The following is an 18,895-nucleotide window of genomic DNA, read 5'->3' as shown; positions in this document are numbered from 1 at the left end:
TATTCCCCTCAGTTTACAGAATAGGAAACTGAGGCTCAGGGCAGGTGAGTTGCCTGAGGTCACCGAAACTAATAGGCCATGGGAACCCAGAATTTGAAGTTGGGCATTCTGGCTCTAGGTGAGTAATATTTCCGCTAAATGATGACTTTAAGACCTGTTTTCCCTCCATTTAGATCGATTTAAAAAAATACTTAAATATTAGATTTAAATAAATAAAAAGTTGGGGTTATTATTATTGTTGAAGGTATTAAATCTCAAAAGCAACTAAGAGCACCATGCGATATTTAGATTTAAGATGAAACACAGTTATTTGTATAATTTGCAAAAACACATTAAAATTGGATATACAAATGTACGATGGCCAAACCATATATAGAAATAGAACTCTGACCCACAAGTTGCAGCAACAAGCCCAGGAAACCAACCCACTATCTACAGTAACCATCGCAAGAAGCCAGCCTACTGTAGGCCAGACTGGCGGAAGTCAGTTGCTAGCTCTACTAACTGATCCAGGAACAAACAATAACCCCTTTAACAATCGGCTCCAAATGGCCAGGACTTGATTTTAACTGAGAGGCACCCTAATTTTTGCCACCCCTTCCCCCTTAGGACCAACCAGGGAAAGCTGAGTTTTTACCGTAACCAAACACATGGGATGTCTCGGTTCTCGTGAGCCCTCTGGCAGCTTTCCCACACCCACAGCCTGCAATCAGGGCACCAACCCCTTTCCTTTTTCCCCGCTATAAAGCTTTCCCACTCCTCTGCCTGCCTTTGAGTCTCTGCCAAAATGCAAGTGATGGTGGCTGAATCCCTTGCTATAGCAAGCTGCGAATAAATGGTCTTTGCTTGTTCTCATTGGGTGGTCTTGTTTATTTCCACACACAAAATAGATTCTTTTAAGTAAAAGTGATAAAGGAAAAACGTATTTCCATCTCACCAGGGGATCCAAAGGCCCATATGGGCTGGATTTCCTTGGCTTGGTTGAGCATCCACTGTGTGCAAAACATGAGGTGCTGAGGGGGAAACGAAGATGAGGGCGGCATGGCTCCTGATACCCAGAAATCAGACAACCACCCAGATGACTGTCACATGAGACAGAACTTGTGTATTTGATGAAGATGGTTAAAAGTACGATGGGAATTAAGAGAGAGACAGTGAGCACAGCTAACGTGAAGGATCAATAGAAACTGCAGGAGGGAGGTGTCCAACATTTAGAGGAAAAAATTAAAAATGCAGAGAAATATGGTTAATATATACTAATAAAAACTCACTACTTAAAATTAAATTTTGCATGTTGTCACACTCAGACCTTTAAAATATATAGGTAGATGGATGGATGGTAGCCAGATAGATGATACAGATAGCTGAAGTCCTTTCCTCTTTCTCTAAGCCCCATTCCCCTCTTCCTCCACGAGGGCATCCTTACCATGAATTTGGAGCTTTTTCTGAAAGTGGTCTCTTATCCAGTCTTTGATGAATGGCTATGACTTTTGATAGGCAAGGCTGGGGGAAGGAAGAATTTCCAAGGAGAGAGTCTGGCACAGGCAAAGGCATAGAAGTGGGGAAGTGAAGGATGTACTGGGGCAAGTGCCTGTGGTTTTCTTTTGTCTGAAGCATCTAAACCAGTATAGGAAGGGGATGGTGGGCCGTGAGGCTGAGAGGATGACTTAGGGCTTGAATATGGAGGGACTGAACGCCAGTGGATAAGGCTGGTCTGCATTTGGGCTTCGGAGTAGAGGAGGAACGTGAGGTGGCTAAGAGTACCAACGGCTGGAGATAGAGAGGCTGAATTAGAGGCCATTGCTAGAGCTTACAGGCTGGGATCAGGGCTGGTGACAGACGAGTCGGGAAGGAGATCATGAGGGGCCCTGGGCAGGCCGAGGGTCAGATGACCGGAGGGAAGCTAGGAGGAGGGGCCCATTAACGAGTGGGAGTGAGTGTGAATGTGCAGGTGTATGTGTGCACGCGCGCGTGTGAGTGACTGTCTAGGCGTGTGTGAGGGAGCGAGCTCCATATGGGAACCCCAGGGGGCTGGACTCACACCCAGGGTGGAGGAGAGACGTCAAACCCTGATGGGCATCAAGGTAGACTGCATCTGCTAATAGGTCGGAGCTGACTCCTTGAGTCAGGAGGAGATGTTTACAGACACGAGAAAAGATCTCGAAGAACACATCTCTGTGGACCGCCAACACCGAAGGATCAGAAGAGCCCAGAAAGGTGAGGAGGGGCGGGAAGGGCCTGCCGAGGGACCCGAGGAACCAGTGGCCGGGGCTGGGAAGGGGCAGTGCCCAGCTCTAGGCAGGGGTGAAGGCCTCAAGAGAACTGGCCCGACGCGCTTCCTGCACCCCTCCTCGTTGCAGCACCACCCAGCAGCTGGTTAAAGGGGTCCAGCCACGTGGTGTCCAGGTTAGCGAGCAGGTGGGTTACCCAGTACGCCTCAGGCCCCGCCCCCTCCCTCCTCTTGCGCGACGATTGGCCGAGACACCCCTTCTCGTTGCTATGACAGCCCCGAAGGCTGCCATTGGCTTCTCCCCACGCCTTCCCGCCCCAGGCCCCGCCTCTCTCCCGTCCCAAGCGGCGATTGGTGGATGCATCCCGTTGCTATGACAGCATGCGACGGTTAACAGTGACTCCTACCCCCGCCTTCCGGCTTCTACACCTCCCTACGTTGAGAGGGAGGCGGGCCTGGCCGCGTCTCCATGGCTACGGCGGACGCCGTGCAGGCAGCTGGTACCTGCCGACTAGAAAGGCTCAGGCGGCAGCCGGGATCCAGACAGGGGCGGGAGCATGTCGGACCTGGGCTCGGAAGAGTTGGAGGAGGAGGGAGAGAATGATCTTGGGGTGAGATCTCCGGGTAAGGGAGGGGCTCCCAGGGGTGCGCGGACCCTTGGAAGCCGGTTTCGGAGAGTGGGGTGGCCTGGAGGCCAGCCACAGTCCCACTGGGAGGCCCAGCCAAGAGCAAGGACCACGCAGGCCACAGCGGGCGCTGCGTCCTGCAAGATGGCTGTGAAAGGTGAAACGTTATGACGTCCGCCTGCCGAATCCCTTCTCGCTCCCCCCTCCACCAATTCCTCCTCTCGTTAAAGGCAAAGATTTCCAAATCCAAGGCTTTGGAAGCGTCCTCCTCCCGGCTGTTACCCTCCATCGAGGCAGTTTCCTTGGGTGGCTGGGTCATCCCAAGCTACCATACTATTCTTGAATGTATTTTGTATATTATTCTGAAACTATTTCCGTAATGGAGCTTGGCTCCTCAGGGTTAAAGGAAGATGAAGGAAAGCTGCTTCCTGGCAGCCTTCAAGAAATGCTAAGGAGGTCCCAGGCTCAGCGAAGCCTTCCTGAAGTATTACCATACAGGCCTGTAATCACATGTGCTTCCTTCACTCTTGCTGGGACTGACCCGGGTCGTTGGAACTATTTCCTGGTTTAGACAGCAGAGAGGAGGTAAGGGATACACGTTCAGTGATGTGAGCTGGGCTCCACGTGGGCATATTTGTCCTGCCCGAAGCCAGAGCATGACTGTTGCCTGGCTGGCAGGTTGGGAACCTCATCCGCTGTGTGTGTGCAGGGTACAGAGTTGAAATAGTTTCAGAATTACCTGAAAATTCTAGCACCCCTGCTGAGATAGATGTGCTTGCTCAGACCCTTTTACTAGCTCTGCACACCCATCTTCCAGCTTCTGCCTGATTGGTTTGCTGCTCAAGACAAGCACCTCTGTGCACTGGAGCCACCTGGCCAGTAGGGAGCGGCAGAAGTGCCTGGGATGTACGCATCCCGGGGCAGCCAGCAGCTAGTGCTAAAAGGCAGGACAAACTGCAAAGATCTACACTCCAGAACCCCCTGTGCGATGAGGCTGAGCCTGGGACATCACCCGACATCACCCACGCTTGGCAGCCGCCTCTTTCACGTCTGTTTTCGCACCCCCTTTGCTGGTTTCTCCTGGGAGCACTTAAAAAAAAAATCTCTCTCCAAGGTCTACTTCTGGGGAACCCAAGCTACATCACCTTCGCAGTAAGCTTTCTAGTTCGTCCCCTCAGATGGCCCTACTGATCTGTAACTTTTTAGTGCCCGTAATTTTCATGTTCGATTCACAGTTGGGGTCATTTTCAAGGGTTCTCTTCCTGTTCAGGCGCCCCAGCGTCTCAGTATTGGGTGTATTGAGAGGTCCTTGGGGCAGGAGGAGGAGCCTTTTGTACATTTTGATTTAGACTAACCCTGAAACAAGTTTGTAAGGTTATAAAATTCTGCCTTATAATCTGAGCATGAATTTCTGAGCCAAACAGTGCTAGAAAAGGCACAAGAACTGCAAAAATGTTTGTTTCTGAAGCTCTTGACTTAATGTGTCTGAGCTTGTGTGTAATGTCTACCCAGATCCAACGCCATGTCAAATCATTGCTCTATGCCCTCACCATTTCATTATTCATTATCTGCACTCTACACTCATGTATTAGGTGCTTGAGAAACGTTTATTTTATGAAGGATCGAGAAAATAGGGAAGCGACAAGCTTGTATTATGTTTTTTATTGATTTACTTTTTTTTTTTAAAATTTATTTATTTATTTTTGGCTGTGTTGGGTCTTCGTTTCTGTGCAAGGGCCTTCTCCAGCTGCGGCAAGCGGGGGCCACTCTTCATCGCGGTGCGCGGGCCTCTCACTGTCACGGCCTCTCTTGTTGTGGAGCACAGGCTCCAGATGCGCAGGCTCAGTAACTGTGGCTCACGGGCCCAGTAGTTGTGGCTCGCGGGCTCTAGAGCGCAGGCTCAGCAGTTGTGGTGCACGGGCTCAGTTGCTCCGCGGCATGTGGGATCTTCCCAGACCAGGGCTCGAACCCGTGTCCCCTGCATCGGCAGGCAGGCTCTCAACCACTGCGCCACCAGGGAAGCCCTATTGATTTACTTTTAAGATAGATTAATTATCGATCTTAGCTATGAGTGTTTGCACCTTAAGTCTCTTGATAAGGAGTTTAAAAATAAGATAAACTAAATTGAGTTAGGAGACTCAAGTTGACAACTGAGCCGTTTGTTCCTCAGTTCCCCCTGCTCCTCTCCCGCCATCAGAGCTTCCTTGAAGGTCAAAGCTGTCTTCAGGCCACAGACACCCCAGGGATGATTTGCATTTTAAGTTCTGTATTATTGGAGGAAGGTGGGTTTAGGACATGTTCCACCCGCAAATGCTACTTCAAACATGTTCCTATAAAGAACACAACTTGGAGCACCTCGCATTTTCCTCAAAATGGTCAGTTTTGTTTACAGTGTAAAGGATTATCATAATCATAATAAATTGGAGGGAGAGAGCGAAAGTCCCACCATGGACACGTACCAGCTGTGTGACCTTGGACTGATGTCCCTGTCACCCAGGTCTGGTACCTACCTCACCTGTAAGACAAGGTCAAGGATTGAGAGGATGCAATGGAATACTGTTTATAAAATGCCTAACACATAGTTAGTGCTTTTATTTATTTTAGTCATTTAAAAAAAAATTTATTTTGGCTGCGCTGGGTCTTCGTTTTGGCATGTGGGATCTTTTTCCTTGCAGCGTGCAGGATCTTTAGTTGCAGCATGCAGGATCTAGTTCCCCAACCAGGGTTCAAACCCGGGTCCCCTGCTTTGGGAGCGCAGAGTCTTACCCACTGGACCACCAGGGAGGTCCCTGGTTAGTGCTTAATAAATGGTAACTGTGATCACCTTGTTTTCTTCGGTCCAGGAATACGAAGGGGAGCGGAACGAGGCCGGTGAGCGGCATGGACATGGGAAAGCGAGACTGCCCAATGGGGACACGTACGAAGGGAAATACGAACATGGTAAAAGACACGGCCAGGTCAGAATCGGTGACTTGAGTGGGTGGTTTACCCAATTTAATACTCTGTTAGCAATTATTAAATTCAGGATTGATATGAATTATATAATCAATGTGTTTCAGGGGACCTACAAATTTAAAAGTGGTGCGCGGTACATTGGAGAATATGTTAAAAATAAAAAACACGGTCAAGGCACTTTCATCTATCCAGACGGATCAAGATATGAAGGTAAAATATTACCACAAAGCAGACTTCCGTGTTGTGGAGGACTTGGGGATGGAACTTCTCTGTGGATGCTGAGACACACATGAAAGCTTCAAGTTCCCCAGTCACTCAACAAATACGAACTATATTCCTGTGTTCACAGGGTTGATGCAGAAACCAGAAAGCCTTGTAATTAGTGAACTGGTCCACAGGGGGAGTGACTGTCCCTGTGACCCGCACATTCCCTCCTGGGGGCCCATGTGCTGAGAGAGGCTGCTGGGCGAGCCCGGACCTCGGGGAGCGGGTTGGACCCGGGTCAACTGGTGCTCAGTGGTGTTCTTCTCCTTGGAACTGTTCTTGCTCTCTTCCATTTCTGACCAGCCCCTCTTCTGATGAACACACTGTTGGTTTAGATGGTGGTTCTTTCACTGAAGGCTTCTGATCTGGGAGGCGTTCTGCCTCGTTAAACTGGCATTCTTACCTCTGCCGCAGTGCGTTACATGCCAATGTTATGGCTCAGGAAGATTCTTGTCCCCTTATTTCCAAGAACCGCACTGCCGCCCCACCCACCATTGTCACCTGGTGTGACGACAGTGTGACGTCTCACCCCAAAGACCGGTGAAGGCCGGTCCTAAGCCAAGGAGAGAGACGAGCGGGGGTGGATTGCGAGCCTCGCAAACGGTGTGCAAAGGTTATGTTCTGGGCTGCTTTTCTGGAAGAAGTTATCTAGTTTTCCTCAGATTTCCAGAAAGGTCTGTGAGCCCAACCCTGGAACTGGCGTGACAGTAGGCGTGACCTGGTTCAAGGGACCCCATCCCCCCTTGCCTCAGCCTTCGCCCCTGCAGTGCGAGGGTCAGAGGAGTGAACACGCGTGAGATGCTCAGAACCAGACCGGACGGATCGTGTGTGTTCAGTAAATGTTGGCGGGCGGCAACGTAGCTTGTGTGATAGCAGCGCTTCGTAACACGGATTCCACCCTCTGAGGGTGTGGGCTGGAGCTGCCTGTCCGGTGGCCACATAGAACCAGAACCGAGGCAGCTTCAAACAGGGCTTCTGCTGGAATCCGACCCCAGGGTGGGCAGTGCCACTGCTGTTCCTACTGGAGATGGAATTTCTCTTTGGTTTTGTTTCATAAATCTTGGAAGCCTGGCTCCAGACGTAGGACCCATCTGCTTTTTAAATCAACTTGACACGATCTAATTTAGGAGTTAATTCTTTCCAGATTCTGATGACCCTAATCTCATTATTGTCATTTTGATTTCAGCGTAGATGTTAATCTAATTTGAACAACATATATATTTATATATATTATATATGTTATGTATGATAAGATATATGCATGTGTGGAGATACATATATACACACTCAGGATAGGGGATTGAAGGAATTTTTACTGTGAAGGTTAGCTAACATATACAACTTGTTTGGAGGCAGTTGTAAGTTGTCGTGTCTCCTTATGGTTTTGTATCTTAATGGGTGCAGGGCGCAGTCACTGCCCAGGGATTTCTTCTCTGAGGTCGGAGGCTAAGTGCCCATTATAGCTCAGTAAGGCAACAGTCTTCCAGCCCAGAGCCCAAGTTAACGTGAGACTTCCTCGCCACTGCTTTGGCCGAAGGGGGCGCAGACGGGCCCCCGGCCGCTCGGTGAGGATGCTCGCCTCAGGTGTGCAGGTGGGGCGGCCCCAGGCGCTGGAGCAGCTGCGAGGCGGGAAACATTGAAATGCTGGCAAGTGGCTGAGAACAGACCACCGAGGCTCCAGGTTGTTGCTGGATCGCTGAACGCACGCAAGGCAGCAGGAGTGTGGAGCTGGGGCCACTGTCCCTAGGGCAGCAAACCCTGGCTTGAAGCCCTGCTGTGCCGCCGGCCAAGTGGGAAAGGTGCTGTTGGCACATGCAGGCGACAGTGGCCCGGTACATACACCTGCCAGCCCGTCCCCCTGGAGGCCCGGCTCAGCCTCCCTCCGCCGGCTCCCCGCTCCGTGTGTCCATCGGTCCGGCCGAGAGGCAGGGGCGGAGGGGGGTCAGAGTGGGCAGGGCAGTGGTGAAGGGCGGAGCTGTCTCCTCCTGACCCCCGCTTTCGTGTGGTCCTTCCAGGGGAGTGGGCGGACGACCTGAGACATGGCCACGGCGTGTACTACTACGTCAACAATGACAGCTACACCGGGGAGTGGTTTGCTCACCAAAGGTTCGGTTCTCTCCCTGGGCCCACAGATCAGTTCACGTCATGAGCACATGACGGTGACTAAGCAACAGAATCATGACCGGAGAGCCCACTGGCCAGCTCTGCCCCACGGTTCATGGCTTTACGGCCAGCGTGGGAGCAACGTACTGCTGCGCAGGTGCAGATTCCCGGGAACCCACCCAAGGGCCCCAGGCCACGGAGGGCACAGGAGAACCTTCTGGGGGCTGTGTTGCAGCTCCCAGGAGTCCTGCCTTTTCCCCCAGGCAACCAGCTGACAGGCAGGAGGCCGCCGCTGTCCAGCAGGGATGCGTACTCTGAGCTTGGGCCACGAGCAGGAGGTGTGCTTCGACTGGGCCCAGATATAGAAGCCATTTGTGAGCCCGCCTCAGCCTAGGTCCCCCCTTGATTTAAATGTGTGTCTCATAAACCTGGAAGGGTTTTCACTGCAGCGGAGCCAAGTGCATCGCTCTCCTCATCTTCCCCAGGCACGGGCAAGGCACCTACTTCTACGCGGAGACGGGCAGCAAGTACGTGGGTACCTGGGTGAACGGCCAGCAGAAGGGCACGGCCGAGCTCATCCACCTGAACCACAGGTACCAGGGCAAGTTCTTGAACAAAAATGTAAGTCGACGGGCAGCGATGTTTGCCCATGAAATAAGCAATACCGTCCTCCCCGAGCCTGTGTAAATGTGTGAGCAGAAAATAGGACAAACCCAGGCAAACCCTCCCACCCCCTCCAGACAGGGAAACAGGGCAGCCGTGCTGAGCTCCGAGCCTCACTGATGCCCACAGAGGGCAGGGCGGAGGCGGGGGAAGCTCAGCCAGTTTCTCTGCATCTCAGTAATATCCATGCTCTCTCCCAGCAGTGGGAATCATTATAGCACTGGGGGCTCCTTGACCTTGGTCTCATGAGTAAATCGGATATGAAAAACATATTTGTCTGGAACAACTGAGCATTTCCTGCAGTTGAGCCTGTGGGTGTTTTGACTTTCTTTCCCCTGGGAGGCCCGCAGCCGGAGCCGCAGGGAGGAACACCGACCAGCTCCTCCCTGGAGCCCCACGCCCACCCACCCGCTCCAGGTGGTGGTGGGATTGGAGGCCTTGGGTCTGAAGGTTTCCGGTTCGCAGTACCCGTGATGGGTCATATCTGTTTGGAGGACTCTGTGGCCTTGCTCGTCCTTCTTGCCTGAGCCCTGATGGGATGCAGAGAAACCCTGAATAATTTGGAACCTACCTACCACCCTGCATTTGCCACGTAGTCTTGATCAGGGGTTGAGCAGAAACTTTCCCCGAAGAAAGAGTTTGCTGAGCAAATGAAAGACGTTAAGAGTTTGACAGAGGAACATTTAACTGATTTAACAAAGTAGCCTCAGACCCTTAAAACTCAGTTTTCATTTCCATATAATTCACGCCCTAATTGCAGACTCTACTTTTAGTCTTTGTAAGTGTAGGCACGTTCTCCTTAAATCTGTACACGGAATATGTCATTCCCAGCAAAATCTCATGAGATATTTTTCGGCACACGGAGGTGGGTGGAAGAAAGAGAATTTGATACAAGTTAATTGGAAGGAACCAATGAATGTGGCGAGGCTAGACTCATCTGAGGAATAAGAGCAGACGTGCGGCTTTGTTCTGCTAGTTAGAAGAAGACTTTAAAGTTGTGCAAGAGCTTCTGACTGTGAAACGTCCTGACTCTGGATCCTCCCCGCCCAGCTCAAGCGTCGCGAAGGCACAGACTTATACGTACAACTTATACAGAATTACAGCATGGGGATTTTAATTACATAAATAGAACCACACTATATCAGGACACAAAAATACACCCCAAGAAACAGCTCTCTTTTTGTGCATTCAGAAGTTTTTATATAGGTTAGTTACTGGAATTGCGAAATCTACAGGTATTGATATTTTAAATGATGATGGATACTCCAATTGTCCTGAAAAGCTAAGCCAGTTTATACTCTGGTCAGCAGGATGTGGGAGTCTCTTCATCACTTCTTCCATCAACATTGGATAGTATTAGTCTTTAACATTTTCTTTTCTAATCTGATGGGTAAAAAATGTTATCTCATAGTTTTAATGTGCAATTCCCTGATTCCTGGTGAGGCCCAGCACCTTTACACACTTTTATTGCTGGCTTGACTTTCTTCCTTCAGACAATTACCTGTTCACATCCTTGCTGACAAGTTATGAAAGCACACTATAAAGCTTCAATAATGAGAACAGTGTGATACTAGGATAGAGAAACAGAGATCAGTGAAGCAGGTTAGAGAGTCCACAGACAGATCGAAGTATATAAAATAATTCAGCACTTGAAAGGATATCACTTCCAGTTAAAAGGAATGGTGGGGAGAAGTCAAGAAATGGTGCTGGGACAGCTTGATGACCATTTGGGAGAAAAAATAAAACCAAAGTTTGTCCTCCAGCATGTAGATGAAGATACTTACTAGAAGAAATCAAGATTTAAATGCAAACAAGAAAGTCACAGATAGAAGAATAAGTATTTATGACCTTTGGAATGAGGAAGAGGACTTTCTATACAGAAATAGAAAGGAAAAACCAAGAGATTTCACTTGATAAAAATAATCCAATATAGATTAGAGAACACCATAAAGAAAATTTAAAAGATATCTGACAAATGGGGTTGGGATATTTGTAACATTTAATTTGTAAAGCACTTAATCAATGTGATTTAAATTTCAAAAATGTTGAAAAAAAATTCAGCCTTACTAATAACTTAAGAGGTGTGACTTAAAATGATGAGGTCCTGTTTTTTACATATATATAAAAAATGTAAAAGTATGACAAATGTTAAGCCCAGAAAAAATAAGGGTTTGCGGACGAGAGGCTCTTAAGTGCTGTTGTGGGAAAGAAAATTATTAGAGCCTTATTCTGGTTAAAAAAAATATATATATGTATATATAAAACACATACTTTTGTCCAGAAATTCAACTTCTGAAAATTTACCCTGAGGAAAATGTCAAGGGTGGACCTAAAGATTTAACTCAGAATATGTTTACCATAGCATTTTTTGTCAAAGTATCAGCATACCAAATATCAACAATAGTAAGTGAGTAAAACAGATTATAATTCTGTGATGAAATAACATACCAGGTTGAAAACTGATGTTATGGAAGAATATCTGTGATATAGGAGGTCATTCATGCCCTACATCTAAGTAAAAATAGAATAAGAGTCAGCACGTGTAGTTACGGTCAGATTTTTATTTTTTTAAAAAAATCTCTGTATTAGAAATAAGGTTACAGAGATTACATCAAAATATTAGTAGTTCTAACACAATATTGTAGATCAACTATATTTAGATTAAAATTTTAAAAATATCAGTAGTACTATTTTTAGCTAGTTTGACTGTGAGGGTCAACTAAGTGAAATTTTTGTCATAAATACATTACTTTTATAAAGAGATAAAATGTAGTTAAAGTTTTTTTTTAAATAAACAAAAGGGGACCTATACTTTGCATTCCATTAGTCATTAGTTCACAAAAGCATCTTTAATCCGTACTGAATTTTCCCCAGTTCCATGATTTGGGGTAGGTTTTATGAAAGTCACATTTATAAAGCATTTTGTACTTTCTACTGGGTGTTGACACTCAAGAGTGAAGTATTTCTTGGTTTCTCTTTGCTCGTAGCCCGTTGGCCCTGGAAAGTACGTGTTTGATATTGGCTGTGAACAGCACGGGGAATATCGCTTAACAGACGTGGTAGGTTGCAGAGTCTATATCACTCCTACGTTCATAGGCAAACGAGCTGCTCGGTGATACTGATCCTACAGATCTGTGCCAGGACCAATTGCCCTAAGGGAGTATAGGAAAGGGGGTTGGGCAGAAGGGGAAGCTGGGTTCTGACAGGACCCCATGGGAGCTCTGAAATGGGATGACCCTTCAAAGTGTCCTGAATGGAGGCCAGGACCTTTGACCCACATGTGGACCAGTCACCGGCTGTGGGCTGCCCGTGGACAGGGGCATGAAACCTGGACAAGGTGGCCTCCTTTGATGGAGGGCAGTTCCTGGGAGGAACTCTGTTATGAGCAACCAGCTGCCAACACCCCCAACAGCTGGAGGAGTGAGCGCCTGATGGGGGGGGGAGATCACGTGATCACACAGGAGCCAATGAGAGAGCAGACACCCCTGGGGGCGGTTCTGAAGGCGCAGTCCCGGCTTGTAGCTTTGGTCCTACCTGGGAATCTGTTTGGAATGCAGAGTTTTGGGCCCCACCCCATTCTTCCTGAATCAGAAACTCAGGCTGGGGCCAGCGATCTGGACTTCAACAACCCCTCCAGGGGATTCTGGTGCAGTTCAAGTTTGAGCACCACTGTCCTGGAGAAACTCAGACATTTGGACACGGAGGAGAGCAGTGTATTTCTGAGTGACTCAACGGAAGTAATAGGCAGGGGTCTGTCACTCTTTGTCACAGGTATTATCATCTTTGCGACTGTGAAGTTTTCCGTATTTATAGATTGATGTTCAATCTTTGGAGTTTTGTGATAGTTACAAAACTGAGAAGTAGACCAATATGCTTGGTAAGATTGACAGGTGTTGGCTGTTAACCTTTGTCGGAATTATTCATTATTATAAATTATTCCACATTTGATGAACTTTGATGATGAACTTTGTCTACTTTCACTGCATTTTATTTTTCTCTCCATAATCCTTGAGACTAGAGCTTCAGGGTTTATGCCCTTCCATGTCATTACATGGATGTCTTTGGGTGTTTTTAGGCCTTTTCTTACAATGATGTTGATACTGAAACTTGGCCTCTGTACACCTGTGCTGAATCGAATCTCAGAGACAGAGTTTTGGGTGAAGCAGAAAAGAATAGCTTTACTGCTTTGCCAGGCAAAGGGGGACACAGTGGGCTAATGCCCTCAAAACTGTGTGTCCCAACCTGCTGGAATTTGGTGAGGAGTTTTATAGCAATGGTTCAAGGGTGGGGTTGCTGATAAAGATCAGGGTGTGTGCAGGGCCTGCGCTCCTTTAATCTGGCCTCAGGTGGTCTCCTGATGAGCTTCTCAAGGTCATCAAACTGTGACCTTCTCTCTGGAATGAACAATATTTCATCAACTAGTTAACATCTTCCATTTCTTGGGGGTTTTAATTCTGCAGAAGAGCTCAAAGACACTGTTTTGTGTATCCCTTGAGGCAGAACCAGGACCCTGCCCCAAGGCTGCACCACTGTTTCTTGGCTCCTCCCCCCTTATCTCTGCATCCCCTCCCTTTCCTGATTAGTAACTGCTTGAACCTGCCCTTTGGAACTCAGGGAAGGTCATGGAGGCTGGGGCCTATTCCCTAAAACAAGAAACGGGGGACACAGGAAGGCTTTCGTGTCCAGGAGCCCCACAAGGTCCTGCTCAGTTTCAATGTTTGTTTTGTTATGTTTAGAGAAGCTTAGAGCTGAAATGTGGCTGAGAGGTTGCAAAGGGCACTTAGTCCTGGTCATTTCTTAACTGGGAAGCGTTACGTCTGAAAGCCTTTTGTGCCGGCAGTGGAATGAGTACAGGAGCTGTGTTGCCCTCACCTTCTTGTCTCATCCTCGTTCTTTCAAGGTCCATTTTCAGCCCTTGGATTATACTATGGAGAGTTGGCAATTACTCCGATCACTGAATCCTGTTATAAAAATGCCCAAATGCAATTCAAAACCTGTCCCGTCTCCCCTCACTTTAAATATCCCATGCATGTTGGTCAAGTTACATTTTTTTAACTTAGGAAAGAGGAGAAGAGGAAGAGGAGGAGGAGACACTGGTAACTGTCATTCCAAAATGGAAAGTGACCAAAATCACAGAATTGGCCTTGTGGACCCCGACCCTCCCCCAGGAGCAGCCTGCTGCAGATGGACCAGGCCAGGGGGAGGCCCCAGGAGCTGAGGGTATGGAGGCCCAGGGGGGCAGATGGAGTAGGGCTCCCCGGGAAGCAGGCTCTGTGTCCCTCCCCTTGGTCAGTGGTTGGCCGTGGGTGTGACCTGGGCAAGGCTCTGACAGCAGCTGGGGTGACAGGTCCTTCCTAAAGGGGATCTGGACAGCATTTCTCTGTGACCCTCACAGGGGGCTTCCTAAGAAGTCCTCAGGGGGCCATGGAGTGTCGAAGGTTACACTGGGCAGGAGCCCTTCTGTTGCAAGTGATTGAAGACCAATTCCAATTGGCCTAAGTGGAAAAATACTGATACTGATTCATTGGTTCCTACAACTGGAGCGGTGGGGGTGAGACAGCCTCAGGTGTGGCTGGATCAGGCCTCCACGCTCGAATCTCCACTCTCCTGTGCACTGGCTCTGCTTGCCAGCACCCTCTTCCCTTTGGCAACCAAAGCTCAGTGACTTTATCAGATTGCCACCCAATCCGCTCAAGAACCCTGGGAACAGAGAGCTTCTTTCTCCACATGCTCATCAAAACCTTGGGATATATATGGTACACTTAAAATAACAAGCCCTTGGGAATTAGCGTTTCAGACCAGTGATGCCCAACCCTGAACCTGTCACTGTGATGGGGATGAGGGAGCAGATGCCAGGCCTGGGTGGAGCTGTGACTCTGAGTTGGGGGGTGGTCCCCTGATGGAGAAGCGGGCACTGCTGTCAGCAGGGTGGGTGCGGCAAGGCGCCTGCTGATACCCTTTCCCTTTGTTCCATCTCAGGCGGGGGAGAGCCAGCCGAGGAGGTCCAGCCTCTGACCGACGTGTCAGAGGGGGAATTAGATTCAATGCAGCCCGGAGAGGAGGAGGGAGACACCAGCAGGGAGGACGGAGAGGAATTCCGCTACGACAGCTTAGACCAGGGTGAGCTTGCGCTCTGGGGGCCCGGAGGGCGGGAGGGAGGGAGGCACCAGGCACACCGGGGTGGGCGCAGGGTTTTCTCTGCCTTTGACCGAGGCCGTCCTTGGATGGGATGTCTCAGAGGACCTTCCCTGGGAATGTCGCTCCTTCTTAGGTGTCCTGGTAGGGACAGCCGTGTGATGCATGTTCTCTCTAACTTGGTCCTTGCTAATCTGCATTTCACCAATACGGCACGCCTTGGGCTGCAGGTCCCAGTCGATTGATCCCGTGGCTTCATTTTACTACATGATTTTCACCTTTATAATGCTTTATAATAACGCATGTATAATAATATAGATCAAACACCTTCAAAATTTAAACCCTTTTACCATTTAATTTTTCAGCATTAATACACACAAATGCTCTTACGGGGGTGTGGGAGGAGGGTGGGAAGCGTGGATTACAGCTTCCATAGAGATTAGAGTTCCAACAGTGTTACTTATAAATTATAGCCCAGCAATTTAACTTACTGAGCAGTGTGCGCAGGCAAAAGATAATGCTGGACCTTACTCTCACTTACATGGATATTCTTTGTCTTAGCATTTACTCTGAATAAACCTTTTGCTTAGTTTATTACTGGTACCAAAAGAAAAACTATAAAAGTCTGTATAAGATAAAATTTAACATTCCATGATTTTGCCTGATGAATAGAAATGTTTAATATTCATAATACCTATTGCAAAAGGTCTGCTAGCAAATCATGCATTTTTAAATAGAAAAAAGCTAATACACTCACATTTCCTTTTTCTTCCCAGGAAATGTTAGTTTTGAAGAAGAGGAAGTCAGACAGCCAGAACTGCTGGATTAAGATGAAGCAAAAGCAGAATGGTAGGAGATTGAGTCTTAAAGATGCTTCTGTTACCAGGGTAGTTATTACTAATCTATCACTAATCTTTCTTACTTAGTTGTTTGTTAAGATGTTTTACAATTGCAAATAAATTTCTTCATTATCCTTAGTTTATGAAATAGCCTCTGCTTCCAGTTCTTTAAAAGTTACCAGGTTGGGACTTCCCTGGTGTCACAGTGGTAAAGAATCTGCCTGCCAATGCAGGGGACACGGGTTTGATCCCTTGTCCAGGAAGATCCCACATGCTGTGGAGGAACTAAGCCTGTGTGCCACAACTACTGAGCCCACGTGCCACAACTAATGAAGCCCGCGCACCTAGAGCCCGTGCTCCGCAACAAGAGAAGCCACCAGCCCCTGCTAGCCGCAACTAGAGAAAGGCCGTGTGCAGCAACGAAGACCCAACGCAGCCAAAAAAAAAAAAAAAAAGTTACCATGTTATTTTGCCATGAATTTTTTAGTGCTGTTTTCTCCTAGGAGAAAGAAAAATATCATATGACTGTAACTCTGCTGAAGATGGTTAATGGAAATGGATTCTGGCTAAGTTAGCTGAGTGACTAGATAGTGAAGTCCCTCTCTCAAATTACCCTCAAGCGAGCCAGGAAAACACCTAGAAAATAAGAATTCCTGTGTGCAATGCTCATAAAACACAATGCATAATAAATGCATGTCAGGCTTGGGTAAGAAACTCTCAGGTGCCTCTGGAGGGGGCACTCCCCTCCGTTCTGTGCCTTCGGCATCCTGGGGTGGGCTTTGGGGCTCCCTGCCGGGAGGTCCCCACAAAAGGCTAAGGGGCAGGGCTGACCACAGGGGTGGCTTTGGCCTGTGTGTACACTCTTCAGGCCTCCTGGTGGGCTGGGAGCTGACACCTAGGTCACATCCAAGTTCCTTGAGTACGGGCCCACCTTGTTTTATTGTGTTTTGCTTTATTGCATTTTGCAGATACTGTTTTTTTTCTTTACAAATTGAAGGTTTGGGGCAACCCTGTGTCAAGCAAGTCTACTGGCACCATCTTTCCAAGAGCATTTGCTCACTTCATGTCTCTGGGTCACGTTTTGGTAATTCTCACAACATTTCAAACTTTTTCATTATTTGTATATTTGTTGTGGTGATCTGTGATCTTTTTATTTTAAATGAAGTATAGTTGATTTACAATATCATGTCAGTTTCAGGGGTACAGCAAAGTGATTCAGATATATATATATATATATATATATGCTTTTTCAAATTCTTTTCCCATATAGCTTATTACAAAATATTGAGTAGAGTTCCCTGTGCTCTACAGTAGGTCCTTGTTGGTTACCTATTTTATATATAGCAGTGTGTATCTGCTAAGCCCACACTCCTAATTTGTCCCTCCCTGCACTTTTCCGCTTTGGTAACCATCGGTTTGTTTTGTATGTCCGTGAGGAGTCTATTTCTGTTTTGTAAATAAGTTCATTTGTATCTTTTTTTTTGGATCCCACATGTAAGTGATATCATATGATATTTGTCTTTCTCTGTCTGACTTACTTCACTTAGTATGATAAGCTCTAGGTCCATCCATTGCTACAAATGGCATGATTTCATTCTTTTCTTATGGCTGAGTGATAGTTCCGGTGATCAGTGATCTCTGACGTGACTATTGCCACTGTTTTGGGACACCATGAGCTGCACCCATGTAAGACGGCCAACTAACTGGATCAATGTTGTGTGTGTTCTGACTGCTCCACTGACCAGCTTTCGTCCCATCCCTCCCTCTCTTTGGGCCTCCCTGTTCCCTGAGACACAACAACATTGAAATTAGGCCACTTAATAACCCTACAATGGCCTCTAAGTGTTCAAGAGAAATAAGAGCCACATGTCTCTCACTTTAAATCAAAAGCTAGAAATGATGACGCTTAGTGAGGAAGGCATGTTGAAAGCCGAGACAGGCCAAAAGCTAGATCTCTTGCACCAAACAGCCAAGTGGTGGATGCAAAGGAAAAGTTCTTGGAGGAGATGAAAAGTGCTGCCCCAGTGAACACACGAATGATGAGAAAGCGAAACAGCTTTATTGCCGGTATGGAGAAAGTTTTACTCGTCTGGATAGAAGATCAAACCAGCCACAATATTCTCTTAAGCCAGAGCCTAATCTAGAGCCAGGCCCTAACTCTCTTCCATTCTGTGAAGGCTAAAAGAGGTGAGCAAGCTGCAGAGGAAAAGTCTGAAGCCAGCAGAGGTTGGTTCATGAGGTTTAAGGAAGAAGCCGTCTCCTAACATAGAAGTAGGAGATAAAGCAGCAAGTGCTGATGTGGAAGCTGCAGCAGGTTATCCAGAAGGTCTAGCTAAGTAATCAATGAAGGCGGCTACATCTGTTATCCAGCGTAGACAGAACAGCCTGCATTGGAAGAAGATGCCATCTAGGAGTTTCATACTAGAGAGGAGAAGTCAGTGACTGGCTTCAAAGCTTCAGAGGACAGGCTGACTCTCTCTTTAGGGGCTAATGCAGTTAGTGACTTGCAGTTGAAGCCATTGCTTGTTTCACATTCTGAAAATCCTAGGACCCTTAAGAATTATGCTAAATCTACTCTGCCTGTGCTCTGTAAATGCAACGACAAAACCTGGCTGACAGCACATCTGTTTACAACATGGGTTACCGAAGATTTTAAGCCCACTGTTTTTTTTATTTTTTATTTTTTTATTTTTTATTTTTATGGCTGTGTTGGGTCTTCGTTTCTGTGCGGGGGCTCTCTCTAGTTGTGGCAAGCGGGGGCCACTCTTGATTGCGGTGCGCGGGTCTCTCACTGTCACGGCCTCTCTTGTTGTGGAGCACAGGCTCCAGACGTGCAGGCTCAGTGGTTGTGGCTCACGGGCCTAGTTGCTCGGCGGCATGTGGGATCCTCCCAGACCAGGGCTCGAACCCGTGTCCCCTGCATTGGCAGGTGGATTCTCAACCACTGAGCCACCAGGGAAGCCCAAACCCACTGTTGAGACCTACTGCTTAGAGAAAAAGATTCCTTTCAAAATATTACTGCTCATTGACAAGGCACCTGGTCACCCGAGAGCTCTGATGGAGATGGACAATGAGATTAG

At 47.8% G+C, this 18,895-nt stretch overlaps 1 protein-coding gene across 3 annotated transcripts; it reads left to right on the top strand.

Moving 5' to 3' along the window:
- Positions 1-2,685: 2,685 nt before the first annotated feature.
- On the top strand, positions 2,686-15,963 carry RSPH1 (radial spoke head component 1). 3 transcript variants are annotated; one of them, XM_082460737.1, is made up of 9 exons: positions 2,689-2,841; positions 5,700-5,813; positions 5,916-6,021; positions 8,091-8,181; positions 8,664-8,799; positions 11,829-11,900; positions 13,902-14,061; positions 14,821-14,961; positions 15,753-15,963. In XM_082460737.1, exons 1-9 carry the CDS (start codon positions 2,788-2,790, stop codon positions 15,803-15,805), a joined length of 927 nt encoding a protein of 308 aa, XP_082316863.1. In that variant the 5' UTR covers positions 2,689-2,787; the 3' UTR covers positions 15,806-15,963. The 3 variants fall into 3 exon arrangements, with proteins under 3 accessions (XP_082316864.1, XP_082316863.1, XP_082316865.1); XM_082460738.1 differs by lacking the exons at positions 5,916-6,021; positions 8,091-8,181 and adding an exon at positions 8,208-8,335 and having other exon boundaries at positions 2,686-2,841; XM_082460739.1 differs by lacking the exon at positions 5,916-6,021 and having other exon boundaries at positions 5,700-5,832.
- Positions 15,964-18,895: the final 2,932 nt, after the last annotated feature.

The sequence above is a fragment of the Balaenoptera physalus genome (genome assembly GCF_965194825.1).
Source record: "Balaenoptera physalus genome assembly, chromosome: 4".
In the NCBI taxonomy this organism is placed as follows: domain Eukaryota; kingdom Metazoa; phylum Chordata; class Mammalia; order Artiodactyla; family Balaenopteridae; genus Balaenoptera; species Balaenoptera physalus.
Note: the sequence above shows the minus strand (reverse complement) of the source record. Positions and strands in the feature narration are given on the sequence as shown.